Raw genomic sequence first — 25,458 nt, forward strand, 5'->3', positions numbered from 1 at the left:
GACTGAAGATTAAAATCCATCGTAAAAGAATGATGCATTGTTTAAGATATGCGAGACGTTAAATTGCTTACAGCACAACAGCCTCGCCAGAGCCCTTGAACCACAAGGGCCTAGAGGCATGTGCTTATTCAAAATAATTATCGCAGCGACATCCTCAGAAGAGAGGAAGCGCTACGAACGTGTGGGGCTAATAACATGCAACACAACATCTTTCAAAAAACCTATGACGGCGTTGGTGTTAAAGAGTGGTTCCGGACCAAGTAACATAACAGGATGAAGGGGGATGTGGTCCCTGTATGCTAAGAGAAAATGTTTTTTTCTTTCGGGTTCGGCTTCCCGACACTCCAGTAGGACGTGGAGGACGGTCAGCCTCTCCCCGCATCTACCACAGGTTGGAGGCTCGTTTCCCGTGAGTAAAAAGTTATGTGTGCCAAAAGTGTGTCCTATTCTTAGGCGGCAGAATAGCACATCTGTCCGGCGGCATGTTGTTACAAGAGGCCAGAAACCTAATTGTGGCTTTATTACATGCAGTTTATTATTTATTTCTTCGTCCCACATGCGTTGCCAGTGGCTTCGCAGTTTCCTTCTTAAGAAAGGCTTCAGGTCTGTGACAGGGACCGAAGCAGTAGGACTAACTGCATGCAATGAAATGGATGTGGCCATCTGGTCCGCTAGAACGTTTCCCTCGATGCCCCTATGTCCAGGCACCCAGCATATGATCACATGTTGGTTAGATATATATGCTTTGCACAGTGCGGTGTAGAGCTCATTAAATACTGGATTTTTGTGATTACAGAAAGACATCAAGGCCTTCACAACACCGAGGGAGTCCGTATATATAATTGATTTCTGGAATTGTGATTTATTTATATGCTTTACGGCCGACAGCAGTGCGTAGGCCTCAGCCGTAAAGATGCTAGTTTCCGGGTGCAGTACGTCGGATTCCGAGAAGGATGGACCGACGGCTGCATAGGATACCCCGTCGTGTGACTTTGATGCGTCTGTGTAGAACTCCGTGCAGGAGTATTTGTGCTGGAGTTCCCGGAAATGCATCTTGATTTCAATCTCTGGGGCATGCTTTGTGACTTCCACGAACGATATATCACATTGTATGAGCTGCCACTCCCAAGGAGGTAGCAGCTTGGCTGGATGCATTAGGCGAAGCTCGAGGAGTGGAACGTGCATTTCTTCGCTAAGCTCCCTCACACGCAGCGAGAAAGGCTGTCTTACGGACGGACGATTGCGAAAGAGTGTAGCACATGTCATGTCATTAATGGTACTAAAACAGGGATGTTGGGGGTTTGAGTGGACTTTCAGAAAATATGTATGGCTGATGTATGTTCTCTGCAGATGAAGTGACCACTCATTTGATTCTACATATAAACTTTGTATGGGACTCGTTCTGAAAGCGCCAGTGGCGAGTCGGATTCCTAGATGGTGGACTGGGTCTAGCATCCTTAGTGCGCTCGGGGCGGCAGAGTGGTAAATCACGGCGCCATAGTCTAGTCGTGATCGAATGAGGCTTTTATAGAGATTCATTAAGCACTTCCTGTCACTACCCCACGTAGTCTGGGATAGAAGTTTGATTATGTTCATTGTTTTTAGACACTTTTCTTTGAGATGTTTAATGTGGGGGACGAAGGTGAGTCTGTAGTCAAGTATGACACCTAGAAATTTGTGTTCTTTGTTTACAGGTATCTGTTGTCCACGCAGTTCTATGCAAGGATCTGGGATAAGTCCTCTCTTTCTTGTAAAAAGAACACAAGAGCTTTTGTTAGGATTGATCTTAAACCCATTCTTGTCTGCCCACATTGACACTTTGTTCAGGCCATGCTGTACCTGTCTCTCGCAGACTGCGAGGTTACAAGATTTGAAAGGTATTTGAATGTCGTCCACGTAGACAGAGTAAAAGATGGCGGGTGGTAGTGAAGCACGAAGCGTGTTCATCTTCACGATAAATAGCATGCAGCTGAGCACGCCTCCTTGGGGTACACCCGTTTCTTGCGTAAAAGGACGTGAGAGTGCATTGCCGACTTTTACCCGGAAGGTACGATTTGACAGATAGCTTTTTATTATATTAAACATATTACCGTGGATGCCCATTTCTGACAGGTCTCTTAAGATTCCGTAACGCCACGTTGTGTCATACGCCTTTTCCATATCGAGGAATATCGATAGGAAGAACTGTTTATGTATAAATGCATCCCGGATATTCCCTTCTACACGTACAAGATGGTCAGTTGTGGAGCGCCCTTCTCGGAAGCCGCACTGATAGGGATCAAGGATTTTGCTCAGTTCAAGGAAATGGATGAGTCGCCGATTATTCATTTTTTCAAACACCTTACAGATGCAACTTGTGAGGGCTATCGGGCGGTAACTTGCCACTGAGGAAGGGTCCTTGCCTTGTTTCAAAACAGGGACCACAATGGCTTCCTTCCATGCGGTTGGAAGGTACCCTGCATCCCAAATGGTGTTGAAAAGTGTGAGTAGTGTAACCTGCGTGTCATTATGTAAGTTTTTGAGCATTTCATACATGATTCTATCAGATCCTGGTGCGGAGCTGTTGCATACGCTCAAGGCAGCTCTCAATTCAGCAATACAAAAAGGATGGTTGTAAGGCTCATTCTCTCGACCTTTTCTTCTTAATGGCTTACGTTCTTCTGTTTCTTTGTATTTGAGAAAGGACTGTGTATAATTTGTTGGACTTGACACGCTCTCAAAATATTCCCCAAGTGTGTCTGCCTGGTCTTGCAGTGTATCGCCCTGTGTGTTTACCAGGGGGAGTGAATGTGTTTGCCGCCCTCTAATCCTATTTACCCTGTTCCAGGCTTTGGCCTCATCCCTAAACGAGTTAATACTCGATAAAAATTTCTGCCAACTTTCTCTTCTGGCCTGTCGGCGGGTTCTCCTACCTTGGGATTTTATTTTTTTAAAGTTGACAAGATTCTCAGCGGTGGGAGAAGCTCGCAGCAACCCCCACGCCTTGTTCTGATTCTTACGGGCGGTCCGACATTCGCTGTTCCACCATGGTACACGTGGTTTGCATGCCAAACCACTTACTTCGGATATGCATTTTGACGCGGCATCCATTATGAATGCTGTAAGATAATCCACAGCAGCATCAATTTCTAAAGAAGACAGGTCAGCCCATGAGATGCTAGAGAGAGATCGAAATTTCTGCCAGTCGGCTATGTCTATCTTCCACCTAGGAGCTTGTGGAGGACATTCGTTTTCTTTAGATGTTCTTACCAGTATGGGGAAGTGGTCGCTCCCGTAAGGATTGTTCATAACTTCCCATTCGAGTTCAGGCAGTATACACGGGGAAACTAGGCTGAGGTCAATTGATGAAAATGTTCTGTTGGCGAGAGAATAATATGTGGGTGCCTTCTTATTCAGCAGGCATGCACCAGAAGAGAAGAGGAACTGTTCAACAAGACGACCTCGCGCATCTATACGAGAGTCGCCCCACAGGCTGTTGTGCGCATTGAAGTCGCCAAGAACAACATAGGGTTCTGGCAGTTCATCTATAAAGGACTGAAATTCATGTTTAGTTAATTTGTAATGTGGGGGTATATAAAGCGAGCAAATAGTGATGAGTTTCTTTAGCAGAACAACTCGCACCGCCACTGCTTCAAGGGGCGTTCGAAGCTGTAAAGGTTGACATGCTATACTTTTATGTGTGAGAATCGCAACACCACCCGATGATGCGATGGCATCATCGCGATCTTTACGAAACGTAACATACGTACGGAGAAAGTTTGCGTGTCTGGATTTTAAATGTGTTTCCTGTAAACACAGCACTTTTGGATTATATTTGTGGATTAGTTCTTGCAAATCATCAAGGTTCCTAAGAAGACCTCTGATGTTCCATTGTATGATTTGTGTATCCATATTTAATGTAAATTAGTGCTGTGTGTACGGAAACGGAAAGATGCCTTAGATTACAGAGCCCTTTCGAGGCCCTGTAATAGGTGTTTTGTTCTTTTTGGAGCGTTCGAGCGATTCTCGACGCTCCTTAGGCGCCTGGTGCGCCTTGAGGATAGGTGTATAACCAAGGAACTCAAAACAGCGCCACCCTATGTGAGAAATTGCTCTGTAGTCATCCTGTCATGGCAATGGCACAGACACTAGCTCTGACAGTAGGATTTTTGAAATGCAGTTTTGGTTTCGTATCCGATGGCACTGTGCAGATAATTAGAGATCAATTTTCATGGGAAAAAAAGGTGTGTTAGAATCAGATAAATACGACAATCAATCATGATGAGCTGCCATTATCACTTAAATAACTTCCTAGTTCAGAGCGAGATAATGATGATGCATTCTGATGCATTCACTGTCACCTGGCACCACAAAGACAAACAATGCAACCATTGAGATCACGATCCAAGTCAAAATAGGGGTTAGGGGTTTTTTTAGGGGTGTTTGTGTCAAGTTCGAATTATGCCAGCCAAGTTGGAATTACCACATTCACTCTATTCTAATGCGCCCTCGATTGTAACGCACACCCGTTTTCCGTGACCAAATAAGAGGGGGAAGAAACGCCCTCGATTGTACTGCACACCCATTTGCCGTGACCTAAAAAAAAAAAATCCTTTACAGTACCCCACACCTCATTCTTTCATACAGAAACACAACTTTCTTTCATTTGGAAAAATCAGATTTACTCCCAATGCACTAAAGCTGCGATAAATAACAAAAGTCACAGTTTCACCCGAAAGGCGAGGCATCGATTATGATAGCAAATTAGTGGACAGCTATACGAAAAGTAAGGATAGTAGTTTTATAGGCAGTATAACCTTTTAAACATTAGCTTACTAACTCAATTAACAAGAATGGTGTCACGCATACACGAGCAAACATGAACACGTCCACACCTCTCACTCAATGAATTGCAGTAGCAGGAGCGAGAGAATTTATCTTTGTGCGGCTTCTCGCTTCAACACGAACTAAGCGACCAGAACACAGTGCGGTGTGCCTAGATAGGTAGACTTGTGTCTCAGTCGCAGATCACTTTCAAGATAGGGGCTGTGCGGCCGCGCTGTACGTAGCAGCCACCGATGTAGAACGCCTCTCCTGTTTTTGCCAGTCACACACGCAAGTTTTGGGAACTCCGACCGGCCGTGATGTGGCCCAATTTCCGTCCGTCTCCGCACACGTGATCGCTTTCCTTTTAATTGCGGCATCGTGATGAACTCGGCACGTCTTTGCAGTCGGCACTTCCATGCTGATAGAGCAAATGCAGAAAATGGGAAGACGGACGGTACACTAACCTAAGCCAAAGGAGGCGGTGCCTAAGCACACATACTGCAGCACATGGAGGAAGCTATGGCAGCTAGGCTCGAAGCACGTACGAGGCGGCCATTTTGAAATGCCAATGGCGATATGGTAACGCAGATTTAGGGTCGTACTCAATTCTAACGCACATGCAATTTTTGGACGCATTTTATCGGAAAAGAAAGTGTGCATTAGATTCATGTAAATACAGTATGTAGTGTGAACTCATTTCAGGATCAAAATATACTGAGTTTTGGCCCATAGAGATGGACGCATGCCAGGGCTTTTTAGTCAGGATCAAATCAGCCGAAAAGTTGGATTAGCCAGAGTCAAATAAATAAAAGTTTATTGTATTCAATTCAATTCAAGGTTTTCGCGATTATATCATATTTGGAACTCCGGAGGTCCCGGAACTCTAGGAGGTCCTGATACAGTCTTTGACTATGGGACCTTCTTCTGCATACTAAATACTTGTAATGTGACCCAACTTCTAATAATAAAAAAATTCTGATTCTGATTCTGAAAACAACGCCCATTAAGGCAAACACAATCACAAAAAATTAAGCAGAACCTCCCTGAAGGGGAACTGTCCAAGATATGCGGAACATTATTTGTTGGTGGTCAGCTTGGTGTTGAATGTTACGCGTGGTAAAGATGCATGTCGGGGTTATGTTGATGTATTATGCACTATTTATTTATACATACGTGAGGAGTATGAGCAGAGATGCACATATTTACATTCCTGAACATAGCTTTGTCTCAGTTTAATGCATCCTCTCATTTTGAGTCCCTTTTTTCTATCCTCACTGGTCGGGTGTTTATCAGGGCATCCCACACTGCGTGCTATCTCCCTTTTAGTACAAGTTTAGGCATTTCTGGCCTAGGATTAACGCCTCCTTTCTACATTGATCTGATTTATGGAGAATGACAAAAACAGACGGGCTCATAGAATGTTTTGTGCCGGCGTGCCTATTGGTATCACGGACAATGGATCGTTTGTCACTGTACTCTGGATGGCAGCTATCAACCGTGAACACGAGCTTAAACTTCACAATCCGACCCTGTATTGGGAAAGAGATTTTCTGTCTTCACATTCTCGCCCTGCATTCGAAAATAATTTTTCGACCAACTCGTCATATATAATGCTAAGCATTAAAATGGTGGTCTTACCTCAGATGCTTGATGCACTCATGATACAGATGAATAAGGGTCAGCAAATTAGGCTCAACACTCCCAAAAGACACTCACTAGGGCACTGTCACAGAAGTGTGAGCATGCACAAACCTTCTCCTCCAAGATCCACTTCTCCTCCTGCAGGGCCGCCAGCCGGCTGACTAGGTCATTGTTCTCCTGCTCCAGGAGGCCAGGGGATGCCTTGTTGGGAGGTGGGGGAGCCTGGAATGATAGTGCGTAAATACGGGCTTAAGCACTAAAGGCAGCTAGGCACCAGCTTCGTGCAGGCCTGTGATAATGACATGTGCCACCATGGACCCCCTGCCCTGAATTCCATTCCGTTATCATTTTTCTCCCTTCCTATCTCTTTAAATCCCTCTACCCATTTTTGCCAAGAAAACTGGACCTTTTAATGCGTTAGCACTAGGAGTGTCCAAATAGAAAAAAAGTGTATGCGTCTTAGGTGTGGGGAGCTGGTCATGTGGCAGAGGTAGAGAAGGGATGAGAGAGAATAGTAGAGCCACTGCTGCTATATATATATATATATATATATATATATATATATATATATATATATTCTTTTTTTGGTGCCCCCCGCCGCGTTATTCAACTTGCCCTCTCTTCCGCTACAATGGCGGCACGTTCACTGGTGCTGTGCAGTGACCGTCCTCTCCCTCTTTGCCTCGTGTCAACTGGAACCTAGCTGCCGCTATTCTCCGCACCCCCCCTCCCCTTCCTTTCTCTGACTTATGTCTCCCTCCTCATTTTTTTTTTTTTTTTCTCACTGGCCTACTTGCCCTACATACATGGGACTCCGCCTTCCTTTTGCCTTGCATAGTGGCCAATAAGGCAACTGTAAATCTGCCAAAGCGCTGAGAAAATGTAAATCGCTGTCACAATTGTCCCTTTCGGTTTGATGTCACTGAGAACGACCGGGCACACAGTCAGCTGTCTTCACTATTAGTGCAGAAGTGCCATTTTCTTGTAAACCCTGAGGAAGATCGATCCATCGGTCGAAACTGTTGAAATGAAACACGTGTTCTTGTTCTGTTTACCTTGTAGCATTGCTCAAGTTCTTTATATATATATATATATATATATATATGGTCTGCTCCGGATCACCCACTGTGCATTGCACTTCGCTCCTCAAAGAGGCAGGACATGTGTCTGAGCTCCTGAACAACATTGCAATGCAGTAACGCAGTTTAAGTCATGGATCTGGGCCCTCAAAGATTCCATGCATTTCTCTCGCATTTACCGGTACATCGCCACTCAATTTTTTTCTTGATAACCTCCCTGTTTTCCTTGTTTCTAGCTCTCTGTACTATTGGTGCCTCTCAATTATACTAAGCACTGTAGTGCCTTGGAAACAGGTCCATCCATCTTATACCTCAGCTGCACCTGTGCTACCATCATCAACATGAGTGGAGGAGCATTAAACATTGCCGTCCTTAGTACTCTCAAGGCCAACAAGCACCTTCAGAGTGCGTTCACAGACAACACCGTTCAAGAACTCCCCAGAAGACATTATTAAAGGAGTGCCCGCACTGAAAGCTGGCTTGAGATACCAAATTAATCCACTATTTGCATAAAAAAACATATGAACTTGGCACTCCAGCTATTTACAGGCTTTGTCGAAAGAAACAAAACAACTGCACAAAGCACGCGTGACCACAATATGCCCAGTTGGCCTGCCATTGCATCCACACTATTTAAAAGCAAACCCTCATCCACACCTTCAAGAGCTTAGTTGAGCCAGAAGTTACTTGGGCACAACACAATGCAGCCATGACTAAATGAGACTGGTGTAAGTAGTGGCTTCATTTCTCCTAACAAAGGCTATGGTATAGAATTCTGCTTTGGCAGCTTGACCCACCTGCTCTCCATTCAATGACAACGCTCCGTTGCTGTTGTTGTTGGTGCTGTCCTTGGAGTTCTCGTTGTTGGCAGACACGTAGCTCCAGGAGCCAATGCTGCTTGAGTCCCCTCGCTGTCGCTCCTCACAGCTGATTGGCTGGAATAAGTCATCTGGACACACGGGGAGCACACAACAAGAGAACCCTTCGTAAAGGCTCTCAGCCAGCTAGGATGACATCATCACTCATGAGCTTTCAGACACCGCAACATGTAGGATGTGACGGGTGATAGCTGCTTATCATTTATGACAATCATGTCAATTTGTTGGTACCAGTAGTTACCCCAGCCCGCCACAGTGGTTCAGTGGTTGTGGCATTCTACTGCTGAGCATGTCTCATTCCTGACCAAAGCAACAACAGTCTGATGAGGGCAAAGAAAGCTTATGCAAGGAAAGCTGATACACTAAGATACAGATGCAGGCTAAAAATCCAAGCAGTCAAGATCGTTCTGGAGCCCTCCACTACGGCTTTTCTCATAGCGCAGATATTGCTATCAGACATTAAATCTAATGAATGAATGAATGAATGAATGAATGATCAATCGATCAATCAATCAATCAATCAGCAACAGCTACCATACCCCCATTTTTATTTCAAGCTGGTTACCCTTTCCACCACGAACATCAATGACAGGAGCAGCCATAGGGCAAACTGCAATCCTATGAAAAAGATAATTCCTCAAGAACAACTTAAGGGGTCACTAAAGGCCAGCTAGATTGAAAGATTAGGCTTCAATAATAACGATTTGTCATTCGTCGTGAGAACAGAGATTTTGTACTGTATTCAAGAAAATGATGAAAATGAAAAATCAGTCGCCACCCATTCTGAAGCTACAATACCTCTCATGTGATGTCAGCCCTGGCTGATTCACAGAGAGCAGCAGAGAGGGAGGTGTCAGGATTGGGGGCTCAATCCCATCGCTCGAGATCCGTTGCCAAGATTGGAGTCCGGCATCAATTCGAAGTTAGCTAGCCCATGCCGTCGTCCAACTTAAACACGCTGAGGACGTTGATGAAGGGAAGAACTGCTTCTCATCGAGAACGAGGAAAATGGGTTTATTTACAGAAATTAAATCAGTCTAACATGACTGCTTAAGAAAAAGAGTGTCAGTCCAACATGACTGCTCAAGAGAAAGTGTGTCAGTCCAACCTGACTGCACGAGAGAAGTGTGTCGAGCCTCTGCCCAACAGCCGTTTTTAAACGCTCGGTCCTTCGGCGATACAAGGCAGCGAATGTTCGTTTCGTCATCGCAAAACTAGCCGCCTCCCACGACAAGGTGACGCACACACACACGCAAACACACAGGTGCGAAGGACTGGGGCCGACGACAGAGGGGAGTCGTTCCGGGAAGCTTGGAGACATTCTGGGTAGCTCGTTGTCCCGCCGCGGCTTGCTCATGCGTAGCAAAATCAGGTTCGCGCTGGGGACCTCGGGCACAATAGTTCGTCCGTCGAAACCGTTTCGTCACAACGGAGATGGGGCTCGTGGATGGAGGTGGTTTTCAGCACAAAGCCCGCTTCTTCGAACGCAGTCTAGCTGCAGCTACGGAGAGTGGGGAATGCGCGCCTTGTCCCCCAGTCGTAATTGGGTGGCAATTTTTCCTTGCAGCTCGCCATTCTTAACAGAGGTCACATGTGTGTCAACGCAAACTCGCCCATCTTGGCGTAGGCGACTAAAATTGAGGAGCTGCAGACATACTTTCGATGGTAATTTCATACAAAACAAAGTCATATACTGGCACCCAGAAAACAATGATAGGCTATTCGATTAATAATCTATGGATCTAACTTGGCTCAACTTTTTCCTTTAGTGTGAGGTACAGATGCTTGCCTTCCCAAAAGGAGCTGACACAGAACTCACCAGATCGTCCCAGGCTGGTATCGTTGAGAATTTCCTGTAGCCTCTCTTGCAGTTTATCAGCCCGCTTTCGCTCTGTTTGAAGCTGCCTCTTCAGCTCCTTCACCTGAGGTAGATGAAAATGCAATGAGCTTAATAAGAATAACATAATCACAGCTACAACATGCTCACCATTGACAGGCCCTTCTTGTCTTGAATTTTGCGCTCCTCCACACTGTCCTTTATTTCCTGCTTCAGCCTTTTGACTTCTTCCTCAAACTCACACTTTTGGCTGTTTGAGATCTCCAGTTGGATGGTCAGGTCCTGAAACACCACAATGCACTGCAGCTTGTATGGAAGCCCGAGACAATATAAGAAACGTGAGAAATCGTAATTTTAAACCACGCTTATATTTAGTTTAACAGTGAAAAATGTCACAATGTGTATAGCTGAATGAAAAATTTGTGTCTTACGTGTTTATTGTGCTCTGCATACTTCTGCACAGTTAGGATAGCACCAAATTTTCCCATCACTTGTACTTTAACAAAAATTGTGATTTTTCATTATTTTTTTTTTCCAATTCCATGAAGGCTACACAAATAATGATGGAGAATTTTTGTAAAGCTTCATCCCTCTGGATGAAGCAAGTAATGTACATGCAAGTAATGGTTTAAGCAAATCATGTCAAGACCTTCACAAAATGAAACATAGCAGAAGCTTAATGTTTTAGTACAACTGCAAAAGCCATACTGCATTGTTAACAAACCACACCGATGCACCCTCAGTAGCTTCCAGATAAGTAAAAAATCCACTTTGTCTTAGAGTGCAACACTCCATGAGAACATCCTGAAGGCCACTATACGGTACAGTGAAGCTCAATGACTCATTCTTCATGGGATCCTGCACAGACAAACCTCAATACCTAGAACACGGATATAACGAATTATCAGATAGGTCAAAGCGAATCTGAAATTTGGTTGGCCATATACTTAATATCAATAAGTACTCTTCTGCTATATCTGCTATACATAGAAACCGAAAATAGGAAATCTGACATGGATATAGCAAAGAAATGTTTGATTGCAAGTGGCTCAAGATATGTATTTTTAACATAAAAAATGCCACATAACTCGGCAAAAGCAACTTGAAACATTCTGGATGCTCACCTGCATATTGGCCAGCAGCTTTGGCTTGATTAGACCTTAGACCACAGCCGGCAAGCCAACATGCCAACACCGTGTGGTCACACGGTTGCAATTAGCGATGGTGCAAAGCGCATGTATGCAGTTTATTATTGTTCGCATTTCATGCACTGGCACGGTAATCCACTGATCGGTTATCAAAATCCAAAGGAAGCCCTTTGCTGGCCAGGTGGAAAATCACGCTTGCGTTTCTTCTGCACAGACATGATCGCAAATTTTTTTTTCTGCTGATATCCATGTCTACGCTGACATAACAAATACCAGGTATATTATAAAGGTGTTCTCATGTCAGGTGCAAAATTAGGTTTGAATGTAGCATAAAAAAGACAGCAGCATGCGGGTATAGTGGGGCAAATTCCCACCCTGATCGCATCGTCCAACTGTTCCTTGAGCTTGCTGTAGTCCTGGGACAGGCGCGCTCGGCACTCGTCTAGCTCTAGCCGAGACGTCTCAATGGCTGCCTGCAGCTCGTCCACGCGTGCTTGTGCCTCAGCTCGCAGCTGCACAACTTCTTCCTTGAGTGAAGGCAGCAGCTGTTTGTACATCGCCAGGGCTGCCTCATTCTCAGCTGCCTTTGCAGAGCGTTCCTGCAAGTAATGCACACAGGTACAATGGTAAAGTCCCAAAAATACATGCTAGGTGTTCACAAGAATAGAGTCCAGCATCGGTAGTTGGGAAGTACACGGAGCTGCAAGTACAGCAGTTGGGACATTGCAAGTTCCAGTCAAGAAAAGCCATAGCACTTCCAGAAGCAAAAGAGGCTACTGCCCTGCTTTAGCACAAATGCATCACAGTTTCAGCACTGTTCTTTGCTTTCATAATTAAGAGTTTAGCTGGCCTTCCTACAGCAAATGGCTCATAATGGTTCATCATGCAGTTTACAGGTTCATGTACTTGCATAACCAATATCTCAAACTTTGGCACTTGTCCAGTGGAAGTGCTACAAGCTTGTGGTATGGCTTGTGTGTGCTTCGAGCAGAATTCTATGCCAAGCTTCTTCCTCTCTGAGTTGGTTGTAAATACTAAAAAAAAAGTATTTTGAGTAACGTTCACAGCAAGACTCATTAGCAATGATGTCTTTACATTATGACAAGCCCAAGTATTGTGCCTTTGGCTCCCCACACTATTGTGCAGGACTGGGTAGGGCTTTCCACAACATTGCTCATGATGGCACCGAATTGAAAAAACAGCTATTTGCTTCATATAACTCTGCAAGCATTAACACATCCACATATATGAGAAGGTTTTTCTTTTTAATCAATTTTTTTCTCAGCACTTTTAAGGCCAATTGTGCATCTCATGCTGGATTGAGGTATGCAGCGCTAAGAACAATGTGGTTTCAGTTCTCCCACCTGTTCAACCAGCAAGGCCTCATTGAGCTGGTTGAGTTTCTCTTGAAAGTGCAGCTCCAATTCCTGCACGGCCTGCCGGTGCTTGGCCTCCTCTTCAAGCAGGTGGGCACCCATCTCCTCCACCAGGGCCTTGCGTTTCTCAGCCACCTGCACACATAAGCAGCCCCAGTACCAGTCACACAACATGCAATCCGCACGCAACGGTGGCAGCATCTCAGCCTGCCATATGCCTTCAGCTCATGCCTGCCATATGAGCTAAAACTACGCTGCCCATTCCCTGTCCTATTTCTCCTTCTCTGTCAGGACATCCTGTGAGCATATCCTGCAGCAGATACTCGGAACCTGAACGCCGTCAGTTAATTAATACTGTGCGCTAAGAGAATATACTATACTTTGGCATGCACAGCTTGCACCAAGAACTTGGGACTTAAGTACAAAGTGGGAGTGGCCCAGGATAAAAGGGAACAGGGTACTCAGACTCGTCCTCATGAAAATGTGGAAGCTGTTTGCAAAAATTCGCGAGGCGATGCCCCTCATTAAAACATACATAACACACCTTTTCTTTAAAAGGTGAGGGCATCGGCGTGGGCTAGCTGATACATGCCAGAGCACAAAAGTACATAACAGCACAAAAGTACAGGACAAGGAAAGAAGTTCACTTTCTTGCCCTGTCTCATGCTTTCACATTGTTTCGACTCTGGCATTGCCTTTAAGACCAAGAATTCAGATTTGCTAAACAGATCTGCTTGGTCATGTGAGCAGACCCTTTCCTTAAATCTACAGAAAGTGTTTGTCCCTGCCTTGTACAAAACAGAAAAGAGCAAAAATATATAAAAACATGATGCATTACATGGGCAAAAGAAACTCTCTTAGCCACTGACCTTGTTGGCCTCTGAGGCTGCAATGGCACTGCTCCGTGATGCATCCTCCAAGCCATCAATGGTATTTTGCATGGCAGTTATCTTGGACCCCATCTCCTAGAAACAAAATGAAATTTATCAAGCGCTAGATACAGGCAACCATAAGCATTACATAAGGACATCATAGCACTGGCACAGGCACTGTCACCTAACGGATAAAGTAACTTGGCTGCACAAGAGACACCTATGCACAAGATCTCCTGAAAAGGGAATGTGTAGTTAGCAAAGATCGCAGCTGACAACTCAGCTGTCACCCCAGCAGTTTTTAGAGGCAGGACTACATTTGTACAGCAGTTGCAAGTGTCATGTCTATTCTAACAAGTGCCATCAGCGTGCGCGCCACGCAAAAAGGCTGGTCTTTAAAGAAAGAAAGAATGGAAAAGAGGTCGAATGGTGACAACCATAGTAATGAAGGTTATGCAATTAGCAAGAGCATCTTTACGGCACAGAAAGTGCACTGTCACTAGACCAGAAAGAACAACAGTCCTCCATTAACTCACTTCTCTGCTAGTGTAAGTGGAAAGTTGAACACGAAGTTTACTATGAGCTTTTATTTTTCTAATGGCTATGATATACAGCTAAATCTTGATATAACGAAGCAGGTTATATCAGCAATTTGCTTCGTTATATTGACATTTCGGGGTATTGAAATTCAACCTTTTATGCAAATAAGTACAGTCGCCAATCTATTTTTCTTACGTGGAAAGGGGCCGCAGAATTTTCCGAATTATCAGGCAATGGAAAAAAGCAAATTTGAATGAGAAAACGCTTCATTTTGATGAATCTGGGGGTCGGCAACGAATGACGTGGTTTCATGCCACGTTGACGATATCTTCACATCGGTGGCATGAATTAAGCGAAGCCAGCCACAATTTCACGTGCACTCCACCCCCACGGCTGATAGCGTCGCCCACACTGAGACAATGCTATCGTGAAAAGCATCGGCAGCAGGGAACGAACGCTTCGTCTGCCTCTTGCTCCAACGGATCGCCGAAACTCGACATTACGCAACCTTCAATACTAAACACACGGTAAGATAGCTTACATGATGCCACGCCATCTCGGCACGCCCACTCTTTGCACACGTGGCAGATTACCTCTAAAGCAAGGTGCGTGGATGCGTATGCGCTCAGCCGTGCTTACAGCCATGTGCAGCTAGAGCAAAGACACGCCCCAAAATCGCGACGCGCGCCCCCGCCCATCGCGCACGCTTGGTCACATTACTGTGAGCTCGCTCCCCCTTCCCCTCTTTCCCTCTGCTTGCGCAGGAAGGTGGCACTTGAGAAGCCACCATCTTTGTCTCATCTTCACACTTTCACTCGCAGCTAAAGCACAATGTGTGCAGGGCGTGATTGGATCTTATCGCACTTGGACTTGTTACGGAACATAATGCGGATCCACTTTGGTGGTGGTCGCTCTTGCCGCGCTGCACACGATTCGAGAGGTGCATTTGCAAGCAGCAGCTTGTAATTCAATCATTTGACTATCTAAGCCCCCGAAAGGTTCCGTTTACTGTCTCGGCATTCCCTTGCGGCGGAAGCGAAATTTCCTTATATTGAAATCGCATACAAACACACTTCGTTAAATTGAGTTTCTAAATGCGTGGTGTTCTATGGACAAGGTTATGAAAAGTTAAATACTTCGTTATATCACGAATTTTGTTATACTGAAGTTCGTTATATTGAGGTTTAACTGTAGGTTAAAAGTCTGCAATCACAAGAGCAATATGAGAAATAGGTTACCTCGTTCATGTTAAGAAGGCTCTGAACCCGTGCGTCTGCCTGCTCGCACTTTTCAGTAGTTTCTCGAAGGAGCATCTCCAAAGACGCCTTCTCGGCAAGGGCTTGTTGCAGGCGTTCCGGAGACGCATTGTTCAACTGCAAAAAAACAAAAGCAATTGAGAAACCATGCAGCTAGCTTAGCCCCGTTGGCTACTCAGTAGGTAAACAGGAGACACTTTTGCACAATCATAAGTGGCTTGCAATGCCAACATCTGGCATCCCGCTTTCGCTTCTTTTGCATAGACTCAATCACAAACATACGCACCTATGCCCAATGGATTACTGTACTTACAGGAAAATGGGTCAAAGACGAATATAGATCAAACCCTATATACAGAACTCACCGAGAAATAAAAAATCATAATTCACACATAGGTCAGCTCATATATTTCTAAAAAGCGAAAAAGTTTGAACATGACACACCTTTATTAACTGTAAGCTCAGCTACTAAATCTCACTAGTAGATACCAGAAGCTGCAATTTTGTCGGATGCTATGCAGGCATCCTCAGCAACTCAAATGATGTTGTCCTCGGTGCTGTCGAGTGTGTTGGATGCGCAGCATTTCCTAAAGCCTGTGTGGGTAATCTTCACACTGGCTTTACGGAGGGAATGATGAAGGAACTTGGTTAGCTCAGTATTTTTACTAGCCTTGTTCACAAATATAGGTTGAGATTGTTTGTTCACCAATATAGGTCAATAGTTCACTTTCGAAGAAAAAAAGAGGTCTACCTACAATTTAATAAATATGGTAGTACAGTAAAACCTCATTAAACCGTACCCGCTTAAACAGTAGTTTCGTTTTAAAGTAGTAAAGTCTAATCCCAGACTCAGCAGCCATTGAACATAATGTGTTTTGTATCCGCATAAACCATACCAGCTTATTGCGTTTGTATCGGTTAACACGTAGTGTTTCCACTTTTCGTCGTGCAAACATGGAGGTACGTCGTCTCCATCGGGCGGCCCAGCAGAACAACAAGCCTCAGAGATCGGAATGGCCTCCAAGCACCCTGTGCGTTCGTGCGTGAAGCCACATCATCATTTCCGTGGCATGCCAGAGAGCGTTGGGGCGTCGTGCAAGCGAGGACTCACGTCATGCCGAAGCTCGGATAAAGAAGATGCTGGATGCTCAGCATAGAAGAAAAATGAGACATTGTTCGTGCTATCGAACGTGACACGAAAGTCAGCGCTGGCATGCGACAGAGATCTGCTGTTGAGTACGGTGTATGTAATTTGGAATGCGAAGAAGTTGCTCGGCAGCACTGCTGCGACCGTGAAGAGATGTCGGCTACACGTTTCAACTTTTCGCCATCGTTGCCTCTGTTGTTACCAAAGTGTCGGCTAGCAACAGCGATGAGGGCGACACAGAAAGCGGCAGCACGGGAGATTCAGGCCCAACAGTGGCTGAAGCTGGGTCAGCCTCATGAATGCAATCATCGAGACGAGAACAGCAGGCCGCAATGATGAAGGCGCCCCGCGACTTCTGCAGCGCTACCGTGCGCGTGCACAGAGAATACGCAATCCCAACGAGGAATCTGCCATGCGAGTGTTTGCTGAGAAGAGAGGGGCTGGCTGAAAAGCTCAGCTTCAGTAAGTTTGAGGCCGCTGTCGTCGCTGCTAGGCCGCCACGGCATGAAACAAAAATAACATTTTTGTCGCAAGTGAATAAATACTGCATGTTTTTTCCCCTTTCATCGCACTCTCTCCGAGTTCAGTTTTTGACATGTAAGTGGTCGATCTCATGCTATTTTGGTTAAACAGTACTACCGTTTAGTACATACCTTTTCCGAGCTCCGGCCAACTACGGTTTAATGAGGTTTCACTGCATGGCATTCCTTCTAATGTGTGCACAGAATGGGTATGGCAGAAGCCTGCCGTTTTTGGATTTACTGAGTAAGCATCAGCCCCATTAGATACTAGCCTAGTCACACATCATGCTGGATTACGTGACGTGGCCCTCCTGAAGCACTCTTCATGACAAAACAGTGTACTATCACAATGTCACACTTCAAGTAAGTGCTCCGAGCTGGGTTCTGGATATGTCAGCATAGCCCCTTGTAGGTTCAAGACGTGCACCAATTACCTTAGTCTCAAGTGCAGTGATGGTCTCTTCGAGCTGCTGAATGGTCGTGGTGCTAACAGTCTGGTGGTCCTGCTGGGAGACTAGGGCACTGTTCAGCTGGCTCTGGAGGCGCTGAGTCATCTCCTTCAGCTGCTGGATCTCACGGTCCTTGGTCACCTGCATCGTCTCCAAGGCCTTCCTGTAGAACCGTGAAGCGGTTCTGTCAGCGGCTAAGAAACAAGCTGCACCAACAACTGAAAGACTGGACCAAAACACTCACTTGCTGTCTGAAAACACCTTGTCCTTTTCTTGCTGGATCTGAAGAAAGCTAAGGAGAGATAAAAACAAGGTGTGAGTCTTATGCCCAGACTGCATAATTTTAGCTCTTGCAAGTCCCAAAAAACATTATATCTACGACGACTGTACATATTATGCAATGGCACTCATAAAAACATGCTTACTGTATGTGCACATGTGTAAGACAAGGCCTTTCTTTCCTGTAATTTGTCAAACAATCTAATAAAGCACCTCTTATTGTGTTTAAAAATGTGCTCTAGATATTATGCTACATTTTCCCAAGAAGTTCACATATCAATGTGCCGCAAGCTCAACTGTCAAACTGTTGAGCTTCGCTAATTTTTACCAACCAAGCTTAACCCACTAGACGGAGTCAACAAAGACTGCTCCCGGGCAGTGAAAGCAAGGAATGCAGTATATCTGACTGACTGCAAACAACCTGAGCTATAATGAAGTTTCTGCGCCCCAGAATTTGCATCGGCATTCATTCAAGATTTACAAATACATGCAATGCAAAAGTAGTGGTAAACATTGTTACTGATGTCTAGCTTTTACCTTTCATGCTTCCGTTTTAATTTCTCCATCAATTTTTCGTTTTCATCTTCCATATTCTCGGTCACTTGCTTTAATTTTTCCTGCGGTACAACCAGAAACAAAAATGAAAAAGAAGGAAATGTTGTAATGCCACTACATCAACTTTCAAATCTTTCAGTCAAAACATGTAAATTAAACAAAGGACGAGAGAGTTATCCCACCTCTATTTCGGACAATTGTTTCCTAAGCATGTTCTTCTCTTCTATCTCAATGTTAAGTCGAAGTTTAGCATCTGAAAGAGCATAGAGAAATGAGAAAATAATCAGATGAATTCATTATTGGGGCTTGTTTTTATTATTTAAAAGGTAACTGAGGTTAGGAAATGAGCCAAGACACCAGTATTACACATTCGACCAGTCATTCACAGGAATAGCCGCAGCTTTAATCACATAATTCATCTGTTTCGTAGCTCTGACTCAATCACATTACCTGCCCTTTATGCATGGAGTGAGTGGTTATTGGGATGGGCTGGAAATACGTAGCACATCAAGGCAAGACAGGGGTGGCACTTGTGCAAGTGATGCATCATGTAAAGCCCAATGCAAGCACGCCAACATCTTGTTTGTCTCAGATAAGGCATTTTGCATTCGCATTTAGCTCACTCGGGGGTTTCACTTGAAACCAACAATGTCAGCCTTTTCTCAGGCACGTCTCAAGGCTTGGGAACATAGCTGCACTATGCATTTATACGCAATGCACTCAAAGCAGGTGTTGTAGCTCTATCGTAGCACACTTGACTGGCGCTCGGTAGCCCAAAATTAAATCCTGACCCATAATGAGACTTTTATTTTCAGCCTACAACAGATACAAATTATGTTCAACGCTGCACATTGATCAAGGGAACAGGACATCAATTGCTGTAAAGTGTCCACAAAGGAGTGCTTGCACACACATATCCTTTGGGTGCACTTTACCACAATTACATTCAGTTAGCATTCATAACAATGAGAAAAGCTGACCAACAGATAAACATAAGGAAGCCTACCCAGCGCCCTCTGGTCTACTTCTTCGGACAGGCCGTCTTCACCATCAACCATGAGTGGGTGATCGGGCGCAGGTAGAAGCCCATTTCTGAAATGCACAAGGATCATGCACACTGTTACCTGGAAGCTTGTGGAAGTTGACAGAAGGCAAGTGAACAACACTCACGTGCTTCCTCGGAGTTCTGCAAAAGAGCAAAGATACAAAATGAAGCGTGTTTCAGAGGTAGTCAAGCAATCGAAGAAGCACAGCAAGAACGATCTGAAGATCTCAGACACTGTCATAATGCATCTTGAACAATATTTATTTCAAGATTAATCCAACGAGCCACAGTCACTGAACAGATTGAAAGGGCTGCCAATGAAGTGCACCATAGCCCCGTCCTACAACATCTGCACTAAACGACACTCTTTATCTTAGATAATCACAACAGGCACGCAGGTTTGAGTGTTTTGCTTATCTTTAAGTCAAAAGGTGGCATTAATGTTAATAAAATTTATAAGGAGGGCAGTACCCACTCAACACCAGTTCCAGACATACCACTATACCTTACATGCTGTAACACAATGCCTGGCAATGCAGTTACCCAAGGCCTGTTCCGGTAAGTTTTACAGTGGCAGATGTCAACTTTAGACCTGATGAAAATTAAATAGTATATTAAGAAACTTCAAGCTCAGATGTCTAGTGATAATTAAACAACTACTCGCACATATCCTTCAAGTTGTAAAAAACTCAACACACCTTTCATTTGTAAAAAAAGCGCGACATCGAGCGTGAAAAGTGGGAAACACTTATAAGATATACTAATTTGACACTAAAGTTGGTCTCAATATGCTGGACCTGGTGTCATTGAAAATGTTATGATGTCATGGCAAACAGCTAAATTTGCCGATGTTTTGTAGCTATAAGGCTAGGTATGATGATGCTGCTTATAAAATAGTAAACAAGAGTACTGCACCCATTTCGTATGGCTACATTCGTGCAAAGGTGTTTTATAGCTTTATTATACACCAAAAGCAAAAATATAAGTCAGAAATGTCTTGTCACTACCCATTAAAAGGACGTTAGAGGAACACTAAATCAGCTCAGACCGATACTGTATTGTTAGAAAATTTATTTTCACTATTTTCAACATAACATGTTGACCATTAAAAGAGAGAATAAGGTCAAAGTCTCTTTCTTTTTTTCACACCAAAGCTTCAGCGCCACTATGCCAGTGTAACGGGATGAATTTCAAAGCATCTTTTTGTACTTCTGCCGCATTGCCTTAGTAAAATATCCTCAAACTTTTCGTGTTCAAATCCTTGGATACTTTAGAACCCAATGTAGTCCATTTTTACTGGTAAACAATTAACTAGGCCCCAGCAGATGCAGTCAAAATCTGTGACGCTAGGGTATGATGGTGTATATGCTTCAAGGTGGCATTGTCACCAGGCTTTCGTTCTTCCATGTTTTCTGGCTTACCAAGCCTGTACTCATAGTAAGAGTGGCCTTTTTTTGGTATCGGGGAAGGTTAATTTGCTAATACAGCTCAAATTATCTTTCTCTATGTTGACCCTTTAAGGTACAGAGAATGCGTTACCTATAAAATATGAAAATTTGCACCTTTGTGAGAGGTACTGCTTTTAGAATGCAACACTGTAAAGCGAGATAAAAGCGAAAGTGAAGCCCTGAAGGCCCTCTCACCTGCAAGCGACTTCTGTAGGGCCAGATTTTCTGCCTGAAGGCGGCGTATCTCATCAACGGACTTTTGGTCAAAAGGCTCCGGACTTCTCTTGGGTGGCCGCACACCTTGCAGCTCCTCCAGCTTCCTTTCCAGTGCCTCATTCGCGGTGACCGTCTGTGCAAACGTATGAGCAATGCTGTTTCTTTAAGAAAAAAAACCCGCTCGATCGATTGATTGATAGTTATTCTTAATAACTAAAAGACCCCAATTAAGCGATTTTGCATGAGGGGATACACAACTGATTTAAATGGTTGAATGGTGACTGTCTGCACAGATGCATGAGCAGTTGTGTTTCTTACGCAAAAAAAAAAAAGATTGATTGATTAATTGAATGGCTGGGTTAAATGTCCCAAAGCACTGGGGCTACTATGAGACGCAACAGTAGTGGGCTCCGGATTAATTTTGACCACCTCGGTTTCTTTAACATGTACCTAAATTTAAGTGCACAAGCATTTTTGCATTTCACCCCCATACAAATGCAGCCATGGCAGCTGGGAAATTAACCTGTGACCTCATGTTCAGAAGCAGAGATCAGTAGCCACTGCACTACTGCGGCGGATGTAAGGAAAACTAACCACTTCGCATGGCTCGCAATGTAAGAGAATAAGCGATACGAAATTTTACATGCCCAGGTGCCAAAAGCAACACTCAAAACTCCCTATCTCGCAGACCACAAGGTACAGCAAATATGTATGTAGAAAAATTAAATGCGCCACAATGCGTTCGAATTTCGCAAATAAGAACACGTAAGTGGACATTATCAGAAACTGCTGACAATTCGTATTATCCCAACAGTTTTCACATGGTTAAAAAAAAAAAGAAAATGCTCTAATTTGAAAGAATCTACACAAGAACACTTGAGCAATTGATATGCATGTAATAACAATACAAAAATATTTCCAAAAACAAAACAGTGCAACAGTTAAGGGCTGAAGAAATACAGTCAGATCAGCTGCTCTGTTAGCGTTCACTCCTGAAAGCAAAGATATTTTGTGAGTACATGGCAGGAGTGTCTACAAAGTAGAACCATTTCAATATGTTGTTGTTGTTTCCACAGGATTAAGGAAAAAGAATGGAAATTTCCAGGAAAGCATAAGAGATAGAAAAAATGCAGCCTGTGGGCCAGACGGCGCAAGTTCAACATGGCACCAATGAAAATGCGACAATTGCGAATGTCCTATTGCATTCAGTGCAAGTTCCAATCTGGGAGCCAGAGATGCAGCGACATTCTCGAGAAAAAAAGTGGAGAGGGTTTCACCATTCCAGCAATGCCCATAGCCGCTGCCTTTTCGTAGTCTCCTTTCTTCGTGGAATGATAATACGCTGGCCCACCGAGCAAATATCACTCCATAACGAAAAAAGAAAAGAAATTCAGAGAGATAAAAAAGTTTGAGTAGCTACGAAGCTAGGGCAGCAGTGGTGCACCATGATGACGCATGCTGCACTAAGGGCTAAGGATGTCTGCACTGCTCAGCAGGCCAGTGTATCATATGTCCGTGAAGAAAGCAGATGACAGAGAGCATGGTGCTATGTGCATTGCAGAAATGGCTTTTATTTCTCTAGAGTGTTGCTGCAGCCATGGCTCGCACATTGCAGCTCATATTGAACGCGATAGTACTAATGGTGTTCTGTTGCACTTTGGCTGTTGAACTAGCACTAACCCCTACTTTTTGAAGTTGTAGGAGCTCTACCACATGCTTTTCATTTGTAAATGTATTGACACTTTTGAAGCATGAAGGCGAAAAAATACATGCTTACAAGCTATGTTAACACGATATACTAAAGTTGGTTTTGAAAAGAGGAACCTGGCAACCATAATGGCAGGTATGATGATGTTGCTTATAAAAAATAGACATGTTTATTATGCACGTATCGGGTGCACTGAGCAGGAATGGAGCGAGTGAGTGTATCCCAGTGTCATTACTCATCCACGTAGTGGGTACTGAAAGCGACACTGGTTCATAGACACAAGTGTTACAGCAGATTAGTTAGGGCACTCTGACACTTGCCATTATTTCTTTTTGGAGGGTTTAGCGAATTCAAGCTCATCTATTTTTAATTTAATTTTCATTCAATTATGAGGTTTTACATGCCAATACCATGACCTGATTATGAACCGTGCCGTAATGGGAAGCTTTGGATTAATTTTGACCACCTGGGGTTCTTTAATGTGCACCTAAATCTAAGCACACAAGTGCATATTCATTCCGCCTCCACCGAAGTGCAGTCACATTACGGCTCTGGCATGTAAGAGCACAGAATTTTTTTTTTTTTTAATCTTCAGCCAAGGCGCCCATACGGTAAAAATTGTGACACTCACAACAGACAGCTCCTGCATAAGTGTCTGGTTTTGCAGCCTGAACTCATCCTCCTGGCTTTGCAGTTTGCGCTGAAGCACTTCATTGTCCACCATAAGCTTCTCCACCTCCTTGGCTTTCTTGCTCCGGCTGAGGGCCTACGTGCAAAATAAGAATGTCATTAAAAAGGCCCTGAACCACTTTTTATCGAAGTCGAGAGATGTATTTGAAGTTAAAACAGACTATTTCAGGAATAGTTTGCCAAAAAAAGTACTTCAATCTGTTCAGCAGAAGCGAAGTTATTGGCAATCAAAAGTTTCCTATTATCCCCATCGTAGTGCTCCTGCTTCTTGTTCAATGCATTGCACTGCAAAGGCTATGGCGGAGCGGGACATGCTCACAATGCTCCGTCTACTGGTTGTCACCGTGGCTATGTTAAATTTTTACTTCGGATGTTCACATAGACACTATTTCCTATTTTGGCACCTATGACGCGCCAAACACAGTTGTCCTCGGCAAGCCGAAGTGCACTAAGTGAACAGACTCATCGCAGCACCTAGCGGCGGCCGCGGTATCTATGCTACATAGCAGATCGCAGCTACACGCAACTGTAGTACTTATGCGCACCATTTACTTTGTGCACGACAGGGCTTGAGTGCGCGTTTGCCCTCATATGCTCCTGTCTAGCTGTGCTACATGGTGTGGACCGGCTTTGTCCTGCACCAGCTTGACCGACGGATAGTAGCCACATCCAACTTGCACAATTTGAAGTGCTGTCAATGGTTCAATACAAAGTGAAGTCTGCCAACGCGTCTAGCCAGGATCGGCCAGGAGTGAGGGCATGTTAGCAAGCGTGTGTGTAGACTAACAAGTTTTGTGTGGTTTGAGGCTAGCTGAGTGTTCAAAACTAATTGAAATTACTGTGACATTCATAATTTTATTCTACCAAATGCTTAGCCATAGTGAATACATGGCTGCTGCAATGTGAACAGTATACATATCCCTGAACAGAACATGTGTGGCAAATTTAAAAATATTGCATAGCTAAGTCACATGCACAAGCCTGCAGAAATTGTGCTACAATGGCAAAGCACTGACATTCACATTCGGTGGCAAATTGGAGAATGGCGTTTCATTTTCAGAACACCTCCGAAGATGGTTTATTAATAGCTGTGAAAACAAGAAACAGCAGGAAGAACACCCGTCCAGCAGTCAACAGCAAGATGGACTTGGCTAGTTCACACTTTTTCCTCCGCATCTGCACGGTATATTTTGGTAAGATTTAAAGGTCATAGGCCTACCATTAATGTGCTTGTCGTTTTTGTTATGAGGTGACAAATTCCAGGGGATCACTGCTATGGTACACCTATCGTGTTTGGGGACAATTACGAGGCACTTTCTTTTGTTGTTCTCCCCAAAGAGAACAAATGCATTGGTACTACTATCATGTACTTACCGAGTTAGCCTTTGAAAGCTCCTTCTTGTGCTCATCGAGACTATGTCGGAGAGCTAGAAGTTCTATAGAAAAGAGAAAAAACAAGAGAGTATGAACTTGTGAAATATAAAGCAGCTGTGTGCAATCTGGTTATACAGCACAGTTGAATGTGACAGAGGATGCCTAGGTTGTCTTTTAAATGGAATGTCATCAATCCATCTCTGTTAAACTTATACGAGTGCCACGAAACTGACTTTTAACAAAAAGCAACACAGTATGCTCCGACAAGTCATACTCAATATCGCACATACGAATAGGTGCATGGTTACAGTTGGTAAGCATTCATTTGGTGTTTAACAGCTTTCTTTCGCCCATGCTGCATGTAGATGTGAAGAGTTTTCGAACATTTTCCTTTCCAATGACTGCCCGTAGGCAGCTACATGCCTCTGTTTTGCTAATGTGGACACACTTTACACACCGGACAACCGTACTGATTATACACATTCTCCAAACCAAATTTGGTAAGAAGCAATGTCCTCGATCAGCCATTGAGCGGGAGGCCCCGTGATAACAATGAGTATTAATGGATCCTCTGATGTCACGGGAAGACCCTA

General features: G+C 44.1%; 1 protein-coding gene across 2 annotated transcripts in view; it reads right to left on the bottom strand.

Moving 5' to 3' along the window:
- Nucleotides 1-25,458, bottom strand: part of LOC126521894 (GRIP1-associated protein 1-like) — a 39,273-nt gene that overhangs the window by 12,786 nt on the left and 1,029 nt on the right. For both annotated transcript variants that reach the window (XM_055066161.1, XM_050170618.2), the window contains exons 3-19: nt 24,866-24,927; nt 23,433-23,567; nt 21,073-21,226; nt 19,555-19,570; nt 19,391-19,476; nt 18,567-18,637; nt 18,367-18,446; nt 17,795-17,842; nt 17,536-17,713; nt 15,416-15,550; nt 13,635-13,730; nt 12,754-12,900; nt 11,764-11,988; nt 10,392-10,523; nt 10,224-10,326; nt 8,324-8,475; nt 6,559-6,669 (exon numbers count right to left, since the gene is read on the bottom strand). In XM_055066161.1, coding sequence (XP_054922136.1) covers nt 6,559-6,669; nt 8,324-8,475; nt 10,224-10,326; nt 10,392-10,523; nt 11,764-11,988; nt 12,754-12,900; nt 13,635-13,730; nt 15,416-15,550; nt 17,536-17,713; nt 17,795-17,842; nt 18,367-18,446; nt 18,567-18,637; nt 19,391-19,476; nt 19,555-19,570; nt 21,073-21,226; nt 23,433-23,567; nt 24,866-24,927 — 1,931 coding nt within the window. The remainder of the gene's footprint in view (nt 1-6,558; nt 6,670-8,323; nt 8,476-10,223; nt 10,327-10,391; nt 10,524-11,763; nt 11,989-12,753; nt 12,901-13,634; nt 13,731-15,415; nt 15,551-17,535; nt 17,714-17,794; nt 17,843-18,366; nt 18,447-18,566; nt 18,638-19,390; nt 19,477-19,554; nt 19,571-21,072; nt 21,227-23,432; nt 23,568-24,865; nt 24,928-25,458) is intronic.

The sequence above is a fragment of the Dermacentor andersoni genome, chromosome 6 (genome assembly GCF_023375885.2).
Source record: "Dermacentor andersoni chromosome 6, qqDerAnde1_hic_scaffold, whole genome shotgun sequence".
Classification (NCBI taxonomy): domain Eukaryota; kingdom Metazoa; phylum Arthropoda; class Arachnida; order Ixodida; family Ixodidae; genus Dermacentor; species Dermacentor andersoni.